Source organism: Rutilus rutilus (assembly GCF_951802725.1).
Source record: "Rutilus rutilus genome assembly, chromosome: 1".
NCBI lineage: Eukaryota > Metazoa > Chordata > Actinopteri > Cypriniformes > Leuciscidae > Rutilus > Rutilus rutilus.
This window is the reverse complement of record NC_140209.1, coordinates 58,302,402-58,320,897: the sequence shown is the minus strand read 5'-3', so window position 1 is coordinate 58,320,897 and position 18,496 is coordinate 58,302,402. Positions and strand designations below refer to the sequence as shown.

General features: G+C 40.6%; 1 protein-coding gene across 1 annotated transcript in view; it reads right to left on the bottom strand.

Annotated features, from left to right (window-relative positions):
- Positions 1 to 1,537: 1,537 nt before the first annotated feature.
- pitpnc1a (phosphatidylinositol transfer protein cytoplasmic 1a) overlaps positions 1,538 to 18,496 on the bottom strand; it is a 100,638-nt gene continuing 83,679 nt past the window's right edge. The window contains exons 6-9 of the mRNA XM_084403031.1: positions 11,196 to 11,291; positions 6,017 to 6,172; positions 4,986 to 5,049; positions 1,538 to 2,900 (exon numbers count right to left, since the gene is read on the bottom strand). Coding sequence (XP_084259157.1) covers positions 2,587 to 2,900; positions 4,986 to 5,049; positions 6,017 to 6,172; positions 11,196 to 11,291 — 630 coding nt within the window. The 3' untranslated portion in view covers positions 1,538 to 2,586. The remainder of the gene's footprint in view (positions 2,901 to 4,985; positions 5,050 to 6,016; positions 6,173 to 11,195; positions 11,292 to 18,496) is intronic.

The window sequence follows — 18,496 nt, the reverse complement described above, 5'->3', positions numbered from 1 at the left end:
TGCTTCCAAGCACTTGCTATGGTATTCCGCCATACAATATAGTTATCCATTTTACACACTTAGAAAAGCGCAACGTTTTGTTTTGTGTCATGAAAAATATGAAAAAACGGTGGAGTATCCCTTTAAAATGGCAACAAAAACCTGAAACACGGCGGGGAAAACGAGCAACTACTAAAACAGATCGAAGAATAGTCAAAATGGCAAAGATTCAGCCAATCATCACCTCCAGAAAGATGAGAGATGATCTAAAATTAACTGTACTGTTACAGTCAGAAGACGTTTGATTGAAGCTAAGCTAACAGCAAGAAGCCCCTGTAAAGCACCATTGTTGAAAAAAAAACTGAATCAGTTTAAATTTGCCAAGGAACAAGTCGATTGGTCCAAAGAGAAATGGCCTATCATTCTGTGGACTGAAGAGAGTAAAGTTGTTCTTTTCGGGTCTAGTGGTCATTGACAGGACGTCAGGCGACCCCCGGGCACTGAATTCAAGCCATATCAGTACACTGTGAAGACAGTGAAGCATGGTGGCGCAAAAACTATGGTACGGGGATGTTTTTCATACGGTGTTGATCATGGATCAGTTTGAATACATCAAAAATACTTGCAGATTATGTTGCCGAAGACTATGCCGAAGAGGAAATGCCCCTGAAACGGGTCTTTCAACAAGACAACAACCATAAACGCACGAGTACGCGAGCAACATCTTGGTTCCAGACAAAAAGGATTGATGGAGTGGCCGTTTCTGAAGCAAAACCCCAAAATTTACAGGAACTATGGAATGCAGTTTGTTCATCCTGGGCTGAAATACCCGTTTAGGTGCCAGAAGTTGGTGGACTCGACGCAACGCAGATGCACAGTAGTTATCAAAAAACAATGGTTATGCAACTAAATATTATTTCAGTAATTTAAAGTGAAGTTTAATCTTAAAAAAATATAGTTTGAAGAGATTAATATTCCTTTTCTTTGCTTCCTGTTAAAGAATAACGCAGACTTGATCAAAATTGTTAATGCTTTAAAAAATAACAGGCATCAGGCTGACATGTCATAAGTCAAAATGGCCTGTAGAATAAGGGTAAAAGCAAAGGCTGCATCTGAAATCACATACTATCCTATTATATAGTAGGTGAAAAACAGTATGTGACAAAAGTAGTATGTCAAATTCACAGTACTCCTAAAACAGAAGGCAAAAAGTACCCAGATGACCTACTTCTTCCGGTGAGATTCTGTGCCTAAGTGTGCCTAATATTGAACTTTACTGTCCAATAAGGCCACGGGAGAGGATTTATAAACGGCAGTTTAGTGACTGATGCAGCTAATTCAGTCATGCAAGTGCAGCTCCTATCTTTTTAAATGGGGAACTTCAAATTCTCCAAAGCGGTCTCATAAATGTGGTTTCTTATGCTCAAATATCATAAAAAAACCCAGGATTTATTCCGCCATATTGCACTTTCTTCCATTCATAAGGGTTGTAACCTTAGGATATCCACACACCGCAAAGAGATTGGTGAAACTGGAATGAAGTAGAGTTCCCAACAGATACTGTAGCAAATGCTTTAATTTCACATTGGCAGTTGACATCAAAAGCACGATTTCCCAAGATTTGGCAAATGCATTTGTGAATCCTTTAGAAAAGAGTGTTTAAGTTTAAAAGAACAGATATGCGGGGGAACCAGCAAGAGTACAAGAGCTTTCCAATTTACAAAGTATACATTGGCCAGCAGCAGCAAACATTCCTTAGAGCTCAAAGATTATACAACAATCTAATTATCAAGCATTCTCTGAGGACTGAGTTTTCATTCATATTCATAGTAATGCATCACAGAAATCCAAACCAATAGCATACAGTTATAATGTAGAACAGGATACTCAGTTACATGGCAGATGCTCCTCAATCTAACAAATATATTATGAAGGTAAACTACAGTATGTACAGACGAGTTCCAGTTCGTATTGTTAAACAACGGACCGAGCGAAAGGGCTGGGTCAGTAAAGTTGGTATCACTTGGAGTCCATGGGAATGGGACAGATCAAAGTTAAAGACAAGAGCATAGTGAAACCACTATCAAATTGACCCCTACATTCTTATAAATGAGATATTTACAGTACATGTCAAACACATATTAATTTTAGTGAGAAATTCTGAAGCCTGAGGAGAAAAAGTCACGTGACGTTAACATGAGAATATTAACCGAGCAGAATATACCATTAAATACACCACTACAGCAAAAACAACAGTGGCTACAAATCCTCTCCATATTCAACATATGTAGGGAAGAAAAGAAATGGCTCAGCAGGAAGGAAACAAAAAAGAAAAAAGTAAAAGATTCAGCTCTGTCTATCAATGGGACAACTCCTGAGATATTTTAACAGTGATCTGTAGTTTTTTGTAAATCAGAATGCACTTTTTGGCCTATTGTAAATTAACTCCCAGTGTAAAATATGAGGTTGCACTGGTTAAAAAGCCACTCTGTGCATATGTGTGTGTGTTTGGGAAACCTTAAGTATTTAAAGAGAGACTGATTCACGTTGTGTCAAACAAACACATTACTGGGGTGTGTTGTCATAAACTAAGGCCAGAACTGTGGTCTACTGAGGTTGCGGGTGGCTGGAACCCCAGGAAAAGAGACTGGGAAGGCGGAAGGCAGAGTCTCTTCGTGCTGGGTCGGGAAGAGTCAGGGTCTCCGGAGCTGACTTCTTCCTTGGTCTGTCCTTGGGCACAGATAGGAAGTCTGGAGCTTCAGTGGAGAGGGGTGTGGAGGGAGCGCTGGACGGCCCGCTGCGAGCGCAGGCTGGCAGGGGCGTCTGGCTGATGGAGATGGCTGGGGGAAAGGTGCCCAGCTTCTTATTGGTGGCCTCCTGAGTGGCTCGCTCATATTCTCTCACTTCCTCCATTGTCATGTCTTTAAACACCCAAGCAAAGAAAGTTCGATTAGTGGTGTGTAGTGGACATCTTAAACATGGAGGCAAAGTCTCCTCAATCAAATGGAACATGTATTGCACTAAACCCGGTTGCATGAACTGTTAAGACTAGTCTTACAAGTTAGTTCTTTAAGACGGTTCATATCTTTTTCAAGTCAGTTACATAAAAAACGTAGACTGGTCTAAATTGAAAGGCGAAAAAGTAAGACTGATTACCCCCAACTAACTGCTAGTTGTTCGCACTAGTTCTTAACATAATGGCTATGTTTACGCAACTGGCTCCATATGTGTCTAACTCAAGCTCCAACACACCTACCTGTAGTTTTCAAGTAGCCCTGAAGAACTTGATTAGCTGGATCAAGCGTGTTTTATTGGGGTTGAAGCTAAACTCTGCAGTACTACAGTATGGTCCTCCAGAAGCGGAGTTTGACAGCCCTGGACTAAACGTATCTAATATAAAATCATATTCCATATGATGTTCACAAGGTTTCCATTAACAAGCTACAGTAACAAATTTCATGTAATCTTTATGTTTCTACAGGCTGTTGTTTTATAATAGTCTTTCTTTCAGACCATTAGCCAACAAATCCTGACTAATGAGTACCTTTAATACAAGGGTGTTCGTTCCTTCTCCTGGAGGGCCTGCTTCCTACAGTTAAAGGGATAGTTCACTTTGAAATAAAATTGTGGTATGTTTTAGCTTACCTCAAGGGCATCCAAGATGTAGGTGTCTTTTTTTCCGCAGTAGTTTCAATTTTGATATTTTTAGGTCAAACCGTTCTTGTCTGTCAGTCATATAATGCATGTCGATGGTCACTGTCTCAAAACACAAGCACAGAGTCCAAATTAGAACAATTCCCCATCGTCCAAATGAAACAATTCCCCATCATAAGCACACATTGATGGCCTAAGACACGAAACGAGCGGTTTGTGTGAGAAAACGAACAGTATTTATATCGTTGTTATCTCTTGAAAACAGCACACGTCCAAATGATCTGACGGCGCGGGCGGGTATAGATGTATACACTAGATGTCGCCTTGGCTACTGCAGTTCATTGGAACGAAACCGTAGCCAAGGCGACATCTATGTATATATCTATACCCGCCCGCACCGTCAGATCATTTGGACGTGTGCTGTTTTCAAGAGATAACAACGATATAAATACTGTTCGTTTTCTCACACAAACCGCTCGTTTCGTGTCTTAGGCCATCAATGTGTGCTTATGATGGGGAATTGTTTCATTTGGACGATGGGGAATTGTTCTAATTTGGACTCTGTGCTTGTGTTTTGAGACAGTGACCATCGACCTGCATTATATGACTGACAGACAAGAACGGTTTGACCTAAAAATATCAAAATTGAAACTACTGCGGAAACAAAGACACCTACATCTTGGATGCCCTTGAGGTAAGCTAAAACATATCAAAAATTAATTTCAAAGTGAACTATCCCTTTAAGCTCCGACCTATCTGACTAGAAGTTTTTAGTGATCCTGAAGACCTTGATTGATCTGGTTCAGGCTCATGTGCTTCATTAGGGCTAAAGCTAACCTCTGCAGGAAGGTGGCCCTCCAAATGCAGGATTGGTTAATGGTCACCTCTGCTCTAATTCAACCAACTAACTACCCGCAGCGATCTCCATGACACACACTTTTAAGTTCTCACTGAGAACGCAATAAGCTTGAAAGAGACAAAATAAACCCTGCCTCCCTCCCTCTTGCCGTCTCCTTTTTTTGTGTGTGGAGAGAACGGCTTTACTTTCTATGTCTTGTAATCTGAACGCTTTCAGTGTTCATGACTGAATTTGTTTAAAGAGGAGTCATCTAATCAGTTTGGTCAAGGTCTTCGATGAGTGAAACATCTCTTTACTGTCCATTTGTTCTTGGAGTGACTCATGCAAGACTAAACACGGTTGTGAGCTATGGATCACGACATCCTTCTGCGTCTGTGAGGTTTGTTAGTCATGACTCTGGGAGAGTCAACACAAGAGAAACCACCATAAAGGTAAAGAGATGAATAAACAGCAACCCTGATTAGAGGACTGGTTGCTCAATGGTCAAACTTACCAATCCACTCGTCAACCCAGGCGAAAGCCTGTCTATGGCCCAGCAACAGCACATCCCTCACCACCTAGAGAAAGACAGGTTAAAGGGTAACTCTCGCCAAAATGCAACCTAGGTTCTTTTTGGTAATCTACTCGAGGCAAACTTTCGTTTAAACGCATAATTAGAATGGTAACGCCACTTTTAAGATTGACCGTTTTTTCGTTTTTGGTGACATTGCCTTTTGAATGGGAGTGCTTGGGGCACGACTATGATAGCATCAAAAATCGCTATTTTTAAAACACTAAGAAGGCTCGACACAACATGAAACTTTGCTCGAAGTATCACCAGGGGCTCTACACATGAACTCGAGCATTGAGAACATTGTTTGTGTACACAGAGTTTACTAAAAAGAACGATTATTGAACAACTCACTGTAGCCGTTGTTGTTTCCGTCCGCTGGCATTTTGACAGTCAAAAATAGTCGATCTCCGAATGCAACGTAACAGGGAGGAGAGTAAAGATGGAGAGCTCCTAATGCTTAGTTTCATATAAATTCACGGACAATTTGTTGCTTTGTCGTTAGTGAAAATCAATATTGACCTTGTATTTGAAAAAGGATCCTCATATAAGAAGCAATATTAAAATTCAGAGTCAGCTCATTTGCATTCGGAGATCGACTATTTTTGACTGTCAAAATGCCGGCTGTCAAAACACTCCAATTCTTCCCTAACCCCAATTCTAACAATAACCCTAATCTAGTACTGACATCAGAGAAAAAATTAAAGGTTAACAGTAATGTAGTTAAACCCCTAGCTCCAGCGGAAAGATACAACCTAAAATCCTAACCCTAAAATCTGATTGGTTGACAAAAATGTTGTTCCAAAACAACGAAAAAGATGATGATTCAGGAATTTGTCCATGCAATATTATGGTAAGCACAGCCAGATGGACAGATCTATCTATAGATCTGAGTTATCTGCAGTGAGAGCAACTGCAAGGTTGGGATTTCAGGGGGCTCGTCTGGGATATGCATGTGGAAGGGTGGAAGTGACCTTGTGCACAAACTGTTCCACACGTGTCTGAAGTCCCCACACCTCGAACTTCACGGTCACTAGCTTATAGGAGCACATGACGGGGTCCTGCGTGTCTCTCCATCCCTCCTGCAGCAAACCCCGGGCTGTCTTCTCGGATTTAAAGTGTCTTGGGTCCTGAAGTGGAAATACAAATTGAAAATGGTCACAGAGCCACATTTAAATACACTATACTAGAATGTAACATTTGAACCTTTTTGAAACTTATAATTTAGAGCAGAATAGAAAGAAGACAGGAGATGATGGAAAGAAAAGGTGGGACCCAGATCGGGAAATGAACCAGCACATGCCAACAATGCAAAACACTAAACCAAGGCTCTGACAATCGTGACCCTGGATCACAAAACCAGTCACAAGTCGCACGGGTATATTTGTGGCAGTAGCCAACAATACATTATATGGGTCAAAATTATCGATTTTTCTTTTATGCCAAAAATCATTAGGATATTAAGTAAAGATCATGTTCCATGAAGATATTTAGTAAATGTCCTACTGTAAATATATAAAACATGTATTTTTGTGAGTGAATGCAGCACAATCGCCAACATAAATGGACAACTTTAAAGGCGGTTTTCTCAATGTTTCGATTTTTTTGCACCCTCAGATTCCAGATTTTCAAATAATTGTATCTCGGCCAAATATTGTCCTATCCTAACAAACTATACACCAATGGAAAGCTTATTTATTCAGCTCTCAGATGATGTATAAATCTCAATTTCAAAAAATTGACCCATGTGACTGGTTTTGTGGTCCAGGGTCACAATTGGAAATCCCATTATACAGTTAAATTGCAAATGTTTTTAGATATTGTTTTACTGTAAAGATTTCCTTGTATTAGTTTTTTCTGTATTTGTAAATGCTGTATTTTATTTTATTTCTACCAAGAATTATTGTGTTTAATGCCTGTATCTGCCATCCAGTTCTAGCTGATAGAACACCTGAAAGCATATTAGCACACAGAATTAGAGAGCGAATTCCATTTAAAAGTGAACATTGCTTTGCTCTACTCACTCTAGAGGGCAGAGCACTTGACGTCAGTACTCTACACACCAACTACCCACAGGGTTCAGTACCTGGCCCATTTATACTCCCCCCTTTTCACCAAATGATCACCTCTCAGAGCTTTTCCCTATCATTCTTATGCAGATGATAATCAATGAATTTATTCTCCTTTCACCCTTACAACCATTTATCATCTGGTATTATCGCATTTTTGGAAAGCATTTCTGCCTGAATAACTTAACCTGTTGAAAACCGAGCTGTTGATCATCCTACCAACCCTGCCAAGACTTCTCGAGACAAAATCATCTCACAAAAACTCCCCAGAATGCCAAGAATCCTGGAATCATGATCAAGGAGGTCTATTACACCTGGAGACATCTATGTTCTTGTCAATGGCAGTTTTGAAAAATTATTTCATTTTTGCCCATGGGACACAATTGTTTTTGACACAATGACCTGAGCTGTTAATGCCATATGACTAATGTGAAAAAGAGGAAAAAAAACCTCCCATAAAACAAAAACAAAAGTTGTTAAAAACACATGTCCCAGCATAAACGGCAAAAATAATTCCTTCAATTGACCATGACTAATGCACGTGACGTAAGCCTAAAGCATACTTCAGTTTGGATGTGAGTGCTAGCGTATGCGTATAGCCAAATGTGTAGCCTTTCAAAGTAAACGCCATTTGATAGCCCTAGAAAGTTTCATTCTTGTTCAGTGTCTGCGCTACTTCTCTCCAGAAGTTATGACTGATAAAAATGTCTTAGTACTCGTTTACACTAAGGTTGTGGGTATCACTTAACCCCCTCACACAAACGCAGGTCAACATTGGCACCTATTGTTGTTGCAGTTTCCAGTAGTTTGTTGCTATTTTCTGTTTCTTTTTCGACTGTGAAACAACGGGCTGGGTTAGGGTTGCCACCTTGTGGACAAACTAATTAGTATGGAAGCTTGTTTCCGCCACAGAATACAGCAACTTTTTATCTCACATTTTTTACTTTTTATCTCACAATTCCGAGTTTACATCTCGCAATTCTGACTTTATAACACACAATTGCAACTTTATATCACACAGTTCTGACTTTATAACACACAATTGCCTGTTATAAAGTTTTTTCTTCTTAGAATTGGACTTTATAACTCGCAATTGCCTGTTATAAAGTTTTTTCTTCTTAGAATTGGACTTTATAACACACAATTGCCTGTTATAAAGTTTTTTCTTCTTAGAATTGGACTTTATAACTCGCAATTGCAAATTTATGTCTCACAATTCTGTCATCTTTTCTCAGAATTGCGAGATACAAAACTCGCAATTGCGTGTTATAAAGTCAGAATAGTGAGATATAAACTCACAATTGCAAGAAAAAACTATATTACGCAATTCTGACTTTATATTTCGCAATTGTGAGAAATAAAGTCAGGATTGCGAGATGTAAACTCGCAATTGTGAGATAAAAAGTCGCAATTATCTTTTAAAATGTTTTATTCTGTGGCGGAAACAAGCTTCCATAAATTAGCACGTGTACAGTATGCACATTATGCTGTTGATGAAATGTGCATCACTCGCACTATACGCATAACGTAGCCTACGTGCAAAAAACGAAGTATTCTTTGGGCTTACAGCGGAGGGAAAGGGACCTTTGTGAAAGGATTTGGTTTTTTGTATGGAACGACCCAACAAATAGTGTCCCCTTCCTGCAGTGTCCTTGAAGGGCACAAAATGCCAGCTGGAACTTCCCCAGAGCGGGAGCTTTGCTGTCTTTGACTAAGATCCACAAAAAAAGGCTGTTCAGCAACACAGGACTGTTGAGATCTCTGCAGGACTGCTGGGAGAATCATGGTGGGGGGCATTTCTTATCCCCCTAAAATACACCTTTAGGCCGTGTATCCACCAAAGCGTTTTTTTCACGCGGCTGCCGTATTTTTTCAATTCTTTTCAATGGGAGCGCCGCGTATTTAAAACGTCATTTTTTCACGCTGAAGCGCCCGGTAGTGATGGGGACGAGACCGCCTATGCCGAGTCCGAGTCAAGACCGAGTCTCTGAAGGGTCGAGTCCGAGTCCGTTGGTTTTCAAATTCAGTCGAGTCCGAGTCAAGACCGAGTCTTTGAGGTAGCAAGTCTGAGTCGAGACCATAAAAACATGTCAGTTTTCATATTCATGATTTAATATCACCCCAGTTAATAATCAACAGTTAGGCCTACAGACTAAGCTAGATTGGGAATTGTTTAGAGGAGCAGTCTTAACGTCTTAATATGGACTATGCTTTTACTATCATTAAAAAACTCCCTACATGCATCATCTTCTGCCTATTTTTCTAAACTGCTTCAACAGTGCTGCTCTGTCATCAACATGTTAAGCCCACCCTGACTTTTTTAATCATAGTTAGGACATGCAGAGCAAATAAACATTTTCTAGTGGTATGTATTCTAGTGGACTAGTGATGGGGACGAGACCGCCTATGCCGAGTCCGAGTCAAGACCGAGTCTTTGAAGTGTCAAGACCGAGTCAAGACCGAGTCTTTGAAGTGTCAAGACCGAGTCAAGACCGAGTCTTTGAAGTGTCAAGACCGAGTCTTTGAAGTGTCAAGACCGAGTCAAGACCGAGTCTTTGAAGTGTCGAGACCGAGTCAAGATCGAGTCTTTGAAGGAACAAGTCCGAGTCGAGTCCGAGAAAGCAGAAATCGGTCTCGAGACCGGTCTCGGACTCGAGTACTACATCACTAGCGCCCGGCGTTTTTTACCGGTTGCCGAGAGTTGAAGAATGTTCAACTTTGGGTGAAACGCAGCGCTCATCACTGTCCCTTTTTACCCAACCGTCCAATCACAGTGGAGGAGAGGCGGGACTAATACCACACCGACCAACCGCCACATTCTGCTCGTACGACGTCAACAGACGACAACAACAAGCATAACCACGGAACAAAATAATTTAAAACAAGAGCCAGAGAAAATACGTTACATTGTATCGACATTTAATCAACACAGAAACAAAATATGTGTGAAATGAGATACTAGTAACACTTTCGCGGATATTCCGTATCATAACAAGCAAAGCGTCTCAACTGAAAAAAGCGCTCAGAGCTAGGCGTTTACAGCTGGCTAAAAACGTTTTGGTGGACACACAGCCTAATAGTCATACTCCATTTAAAACTCATCTATGACAATTATTTATACCTTGCAATGCATTGTGGGTGCATTACACAAACTGTAAGTATAACACCATGTCCTAACCAGATGCGGTTCAGTTTGCTGGTGTTTAGCTCTTTCAGCTAAAGCGGTTAATTCACTATATACCCCAACATACTATGATTAGATCATTCGAATCACTTCTTGCAACATATTTCTTCTTTTTAAACCATTGTTAGTGCGCTGGTGATATTTCGCAATGTTATTTTTTTATTCAATGTTAAATCGGTCACTTATTGGCATGCTTTTTTGGTTTTTTTTTTGACAAAATAAGCATTGACAAGATTAACATTTCTTGCTTTGTTGCACCGTGCCACATCAGGACATAACGCTGAGGTTGTTCTCCGTGACACAAGTGATTTTATTTGTCTAAATGAGGACTAGAGTGATCACGCTTGTCAGTCCCAGAATGGCAGCTGTTCTTTTCCCTTCCACATCTAATTCCACCTCTGCTTTTTTTCCCTCTTCAAACAGAAGCACTGCTGGCCTGGATCCTCAGATAGCAGCAAGCTCCTGCCAGAGGAAGATAACACTGCACTGCTCTCATCTGTCTAAGCTCACCTCTGCAGGAGGAGAGAGACAGAATGTGAAAATGAGTTACTGTGGCGGTACAGTGGAGAGGTGACTCTGAGTCTTACGTGTATCCAGTAGAGATCTCAACAGGGCCTCTTTAATAATTCAGGATTGGCTTAAAAATAACCCATACTCCTTTGTTTTCTTCTATGTGGGAGAAGCACTCCCCTGTTTCCTTCAAAACAAAATCCCATCAGCACTAAATACCATATCAACCGAGCTCAAATGAATAAATCATAGAGGTCAGTGAGGAAAATATTGGATGTGAATATGAAAGATGGAGGCGAATATAAGCACTTTAGAGGGAATTTATTATAAATCTTTTATAATTTATTTAATGATTACGCATTTATGTGGATTATGAAAGAAATATCTCACCTCAGACTCCTTGTAGTAGCGCTCTGGTATCTCGTCGTAGGCGATGTCAATAAAACACACCTCCGTTTCTTCCACTCTGAGCTCCGTATCAAAGATCTAGAGGACAATGAGAGGTGTTTAGAAAGACAATTAGTGAGAAAGAAAAAAATACCAGCTAGCATTAAAGATGTCTGGATGCTCCAACTCAGCCTTAACCAGATGCGACATAATACGTTTCCTTCATCTGTCCACACTGAAAGCAACTATGAACTAGCATATTTGATGTGTGAAATACAGATATGTGGAGCGGGTGAGATTTCACTGTGAGTAGAATTAGAAACCAAGCAAGCAATAAAACATCTTGTCGTTGTGGCTCATTGCATTTACTCGGAAAGTTGCTGTATTATTGGTTGCTAGTTATTCTCAGACGTCACACCCACAGTCCGGGAGTCTGATACATGTTGCAAATAAAAAATTGAAAGTCCCCCTGTGGTGAAAATCAAGCTTTTAATGTTGAGTGGGTGGAGATGGGGCCAATTTGCATATTCATAGAACCGCTTATACTAAATGAGGCAAGGCTGTAGAGTTACATTCAAGCTATTTTAAGACAATTTTTGACAGGAAAAACCTTTTAAATATGTCATTCTGGTGATCAAAGATGAGTTTTAAGGGATTCGATTATTGACTAAAGGGGGACTTTAAACAGTCTGCCAAGAAAGAACCTCAGGTTTAGAAGTTCCCATACTGACACAATGAGTGCAATTTTTCAAAATCCGTGAACTTCACATTCAATTAAGCTTGTTCTATGTCAATCATAACATTAATAATAATTTGTTACATTTATATAGCACTTTTCTTTGCACTCAAAGCTCTTTATGTATGGAAGGGAATCTCCAGGAGACAGTGATGAAGCCAATCAGTATATATGGGAGTGATTAGGAGGCAAATTTGGCCAGGATGTTGGGGTTACACCCTTGGGATTTTTAAAGACCACAGAGAGTCAGGACCTCGGTTTAACGTCTCATCCGAAGGATGGTGATCTTTGACAGTATAGTGTCCCCGTCACTATACTGGGGCGTTAGGCCCCACACAGACCACAGGGTGAGCGCCTCACTAACACCTCTTCCAGCAGACACCTGGGTTTCCCAGGAGGTCTCCCATCTAGGTACTAACCTGGCTCAACCCTGCTTAGCTTCACTGGGCAACCAGTCTTGGGCTACAGGGTGATAGTTGACCAGTATAAGATGCCAAGTGTCTAAGATCTGGCTACTTGGCACTAGTTTCTGGTTTCAGGCAGCAGATCACATGAGCTCCACTATCTGCTCTCCCATTGGTAGTTGATGCATCACATCATCGCACATTAGCATACTGTGCATCAAGGCTGGAATACACTACATGACTTTTGGACAGATTTGTCCCCGATTTACAGTCTGGAGTGGATGCTTAGATGCCAAAAGTCAGAAGGAGTCTGCAGATTTTGGGCAGAAAATCGATTAGTATATGATGAGCAGATTCTTTTGCATGCATTTGGAGGATATTCAAACTTGATTTTAGAACACGTACTGTTTTATTTATCATGCGTCTCCTAGCACCGAGGTGCCTATTTCTGATCGGGTTTGTTGTTTTGGGAATTACTAGTCTGGTAATGTCTGTGATCCTCATTCGTTTAGTGTATAATGCCCAGTTTTTCCCTCTGCAATCATTTACAGTTCGAAAATATGACGCCTAGAGCCAGATTTACTAACAGCTTGCGCCAGCGCAAACCCTCTTTTGACGTAAAAAAATGTCACAAAGACACGCAGTGAAAATTATTATTATTATTATTATTATTAGTCAACGTACTGGTGTTTGCGCCATTATTTACCGCCCCCAAAAAAGGACGTGTTAAACCAGACGCTACCTGGTAGATTGCGTTGGTCATTATAATGGAAATGATCCTACTGCGTCTGTGTTCTTTCATTTGCGTGTCGTCAGTAGATTACGTGCAGAACTTTCCACTCCCATTGGTGTTGTTTTGGAATTGCGCTCTCACACTAATTTGCCCCGTTTAGTAAATCTTAAAATGTATTCAGATTTTAAAAGTAATGGTGTATTCCAAGCTTAGCAGCTCATCTTTGCCACATCACAAATCTTTGATTCTTACTGACAGTGAATTATGTCTGGTTGCTTTGCTGCAGCAAATCTCTCTCAGTGCGAAAACAAGCTTGTCCATTTGTCACCTGGATATATATATATCCAGGTGACAAATGGACAAGCTTGTTTTCGCACTGAGAGAGATTTATATATATAAAGTCTCTCTGTTGTGGGTAATAATAAAGCGAGCACACTGCCACTTCTGCTCCCAAGAACGTTTCGACCCAAAAGTAAGATCTTATTAATGTCACCACCCCTTCTGGGTACTCTTACTAGTTCTATACCAAAGTAGCGAAGAGTCGACAAATTGTGTTTAAAAACATTGAAATGAACGGCAATGGGGTTATTTTGGTCATTCAAACGTATATTACTTCTATGTTCTGCAATGCAAGTTTTCAAACAACGCTGCGTTTTACACATGTATGCTAAACCACACGGGCATTTGATCATATAAATTACGTTTTTGGTGTTGCACGAAATTATTCCCTTAATTTTGAACTGTTTACTGTTGAATGAGGATGGCTAAAGGTGTGACATGTATTTGTGAAATTACATTGTGCACACTGTCCACACCTATAATTACCATCAGGGACTACTTGGACGGCACCCTTGGTCGGCTCTCACCACCATATGCCATATTTTAGGAGCTCGTTTATCGTGGAGAATCTTTACAAAAGTGACTAATTGTGGGATAACGCACAATTAGTCACTTTTGTAAAGATCCTCCACGAAGTGGTTATATTTGGGTTTGATTAGGTCGTTGCTGCATTGGATGATTGGGTAATTAGTTCACTAATGAGGTCAGGTGTGATGGTTCACACCGATATAAATTGTACCTTTCTATGATTGTTGTTGAACTGAAGTTTCTTTGGCAGTGTGCCGATTTTGTTTATTTTGAGTTCGATGCTTTATTTGATCGAGCATCTGCCAAAAGTTTTGTGGACGTGCGCACTATTTCTTTTTTGAATCAATAGTAAAGAGAGACCCAGGAATCCTCAGCAGACTCCAACTCTTCTACAGCTGCAGACTCGATGCTGTCCACTGGAAGGAGCTCTCGGTCTGCACGCGAGTCACTGTCAGCGAGTGCATTCATTGCATGGGCTGCCACTCATCCGAGAGCACCCGTTGAACAAAGACTCTAATGGGTGAGAGGGCTTTGCTTCAAAGGATCAGGTGCTTTCAGGTGAGAGAACGGCTCTCCTGTTGTATGTCACTTGTGTGGCTTTGCAAATTACATTGTAATTCTTTTCGCATCCAAGTGACATAAGCTACAGGGATAACATGGAGGGAAAACGTATAAAACCTCTTTATTTTAAAATGCAGACACAAAAGGAGAGTGCACTAGCTGTGAGTGCAAGGAATGGATGTCCTGAAATTGTAAAAACAAAGAATAAAAGAGGGGGTGACATGACAGAGTAGCTGAATATTTTATAAAAACAAGCTATGGTGGACCTTATCAAGAGAGATGGGGAGGAAGACAAAAAAGGGACATTTGAAAAGGCTCTAATAAATATCAACCTTCATTTCTGAGATGTAACCAGACGCTGAAATCATCACGGAGTCAAAGCACGAAACTCGGACAAACTTGTTTATCAAAGCCGGAGAACAAATCTACAACAAGCTCTAAAGACTCCCAATGGTGGTGATAAGCAACATTAAAGTAGACGCAGACGCTTCAACGCAGACTAATGCATGCTGGAGTGCACGCTTTAAACTTCAAAGAAGCCAACATGGCTCAAATGTAGGGGAAAAAATAATAATTCAGAAACAGCCTCTCACGCCAATGAAGAGGCGGAATACAGATCAAGGATTTGTGCTTTCTCCTCTTACAGATGCAGACAGAGTTCTGCAGGTGCAAAACAACAAGAGACAAATGAGGACTTCACTGAAGACTGCAAAGTGCTGCCCCATGTATCTACCGCATGACTGTGGTTGATTAAGAAAAAAAGCAAGGTTCATAAATTAATCATTTACGGAGTCTGGTGTGGAAGAACTTGACTGGCCTGTGCAGGGTCCACACCTGGGTAGGGTTGTGCCAGTCGTTCGCAAGTTATTTCTTCAACTGGAACGTAAAGTCCACACTTGAAGCTAAGTAAACACTAGCTAGTTTGTTACTAACTCTGTACTTTATTCCGTTGCACCATTTGTTCGTAAGGCAGAATGTAGCTAGTAGTTTGTAAGCTCTCCGTAAAGTAACGCATAGTCGCATAATATGACGTTTACTCTCAATGAACCAATACCAGCCTTTAAATACGCAAGCAGAAGTTGTGTTGAAATGCTGTGAATTTCAGTTTATCCTTCATTCTAACTTCCTTTGCCTCACGCAACTAACAGTAAAAATAAAAATTGCATTAAATACAACACCACTTAATCATGAATAACTTAAGTGTTTTTATATGTAGGTTAAATAAAATTCAGAAACTGTATTTGAAACGAAATCAATAAGGATCAATAAATTAATACTGATACAATTAATTGAAGATGATAAAAGATGATACATAGAATAAACGTATCATCTGGCACAACACCGGTGTATCTTATTTTGCATATAGTTTTACTCTTACACTGCGTCTGGGGTGTTTATTCGGCACGCCTAAGAATTCCATTGGACGTCTCCGATGGACCCGATTTTTCCCTAAAATCGGACAGGAGGAGCTCTAGGACTGACTCCTCGGGTTCACTGTCCCATCAGTCCACACCCCTAAAAACCCATTTGTTCGGAAGCTCTAGGAATGGAGTCGATCCGGTCCGCACCCCACAGAACATCGAGTTTAATTGACACATCAAACTCACAACTCCACCACAGACCCAGGTCTTCAGCATGGGTTCATCTCTCAATTTCCCCAATTAAGTGGTTTATGTTTCTCTCTTACCCAGTTCTCAGTGCCATTTGAGTTCAGTTTAGAATCAAAAGGAATAATACAGTGCAGTCAGTCGGACGTACAGTGGATACAGTTATAAAAATAATTAAAAGAGATAAACTGGCAAAACAATGGTGTATCATATTTTGTACAGCTGCTTGTTATACTGGGAGATTATCCCATGTGGATTGTACTGTGTCTGTGGTGATCTTTCAACGCGCCTAAAAAATCTATTTGACGTCTCCAATAGACTAGATTTTTCCCTAAAATTGGACAGGAGGAGCTCTAGGACTGACTCCTCGGGTTCACTGTCCCATCAGTCCACACCCCAAAAAACCCATTTGTTCGGAAGCTCTAGGAATGAGTCGATCCGGTCCGCACCCCACAGAACCTCGAGTTTAACTGAGGCAAACTCACTACTCCACCACAGACCCAGCTCATCAGCATGGCTTCATCTCTCAATTTCCCCAATTAAGTAATTTATGTTTCTCTCTTATTCAATTTTCAGTGCCATTTGAGTTTAGAATCAAAAGGAGGATGCAGAAATAAAACAGTGTAATCAGTCGGACGCACAGTGGCACAGCGCTCATTCAGTAAATGCACAGCTAAACATGTGTTTTGAGTCTGGATTTGAATGTGATACTGTAGGAGCACGTCTGATCTCTTCTGGAAGCTGGTTCCAGCATAATAGCTAAAAGCGGACTCGCCATGCTTAGAGTGAACCCTTGGGGTTTCTAGCTGATGTGATCTGTTGGGTTTATATGCAGTGAGCATATCTGCAATGTATTGAGGTCCTAAGCCATTGAATGATTTATATACCAGTAACAATACTTTAAATTCAATCCTAAATGTAACTGGGAGCCAGTGTAAGGACCTGGGGACTGGTGTGATGTGTTCTTATTTTCTGGGTCTGTATGAGCTGCACCTGTCTTATGGTCTTTTTGGGAAGGCCAGTGAGGAGTCCATTACAATAATCCACCCTGCTGGTGATGAAAGCATGCACAAGTTTCTCTAAGTCTTGACTGGAAACAAAGCATCTAATTCTTGCAATATTTTTGAGATGATAGTATTCTGATTTAGTTATTGCTTTGACATGACAACGGAAACTAAGGTCTGACTCCAGAATCACACAGGGATTCCTGGCTTGATGTTTAGTTGTTTGACCCCTAGAGTGAAGGTATGTGTTCACCTTGAGAACTTCATCTTTGTTTCCAAACGCAATGACGTCAGTTTTGTCTTTGTATAGTTGAAGAAAGTTTTGGCACATCCAACCGTTGACTTCATCTAAGTAGAGCTGTGTGTCGTCTGCATAGCTGTGGTAAGCAATTTCTCATTATTTGGCTCAGTGGGAGCATATACAGGTTGAACAGGAGTGGCGCAAGAATTGAGCCTTGAGGGACTCCGCATGTCATGGATGTCCACTCAGACATATGGTCTCCTATACTCACATAATAACCTCTCCCTTCTAAGCATGACCTGAACCATTTTAGGACTTCTAGCCAAGTTTCATTAAGAAGCATAAAATCCAAGTTGTTTGCGGTTAAGTCGTTGACTAGAAGTGATTTATTTTTTAAGTGATCGGATGTTTAAAAGTGCAAACTTGACAGTATTATTTTTTTCCTCCACAGCAATCTTAGTTTGACACGTAACAGACAGCAGATTAGATTGGTTTGCTGTACGGCTTGGGAAGACTTTAGACTTTCTAGCATGTAATATAACAGATATAGAGAAAGATACTGGAACACCGGGTTCCCGCTTGTTCTGTAAACATTTGAGAAAGTTACTGTTATCATAGCGGGGACCCGACACATATCACTGAGAACTGGTGACACCTCCTGTCACGTACCAACACTCTTTACCATTCCAATACAATTCCATATTAGAATAAGGTTAGTGTGTGCTCTTTTACTGTCATGTGATCGTCACACACATCTTAAAGATAAAATTTCTTCCATTCCCATAAATGGGTTTTCCAAACAATTTCCAAAGCAAACCTTTTTTTGTTTTTGTTTTTATAAAAAAAAAAGTTTATACGTAGAGTTATACTTCAATGGTGCAACGCAAGCATATTTCGTAGTGCGTAAGTTGTAACTTGGTGTCCATTTACGTCAAAACTAGGCTAAGTTGTAACACAGCTGGTGCCCCTGGACCCCACTGAACGCCTTCAGGAGAAAGACCCATCGCCAAACATTAGTGCCTGACTTCACTGCTGCTTGTGTGTCCGGAGCAAATCCCTTCATCCATTTTCCAACGTCTAGTGGAAAGTCTTCCCAAAATAGAAACTGAAAGAAGTGCCCATGGTTCTGTAATTGAATGCTCAACAAGCAC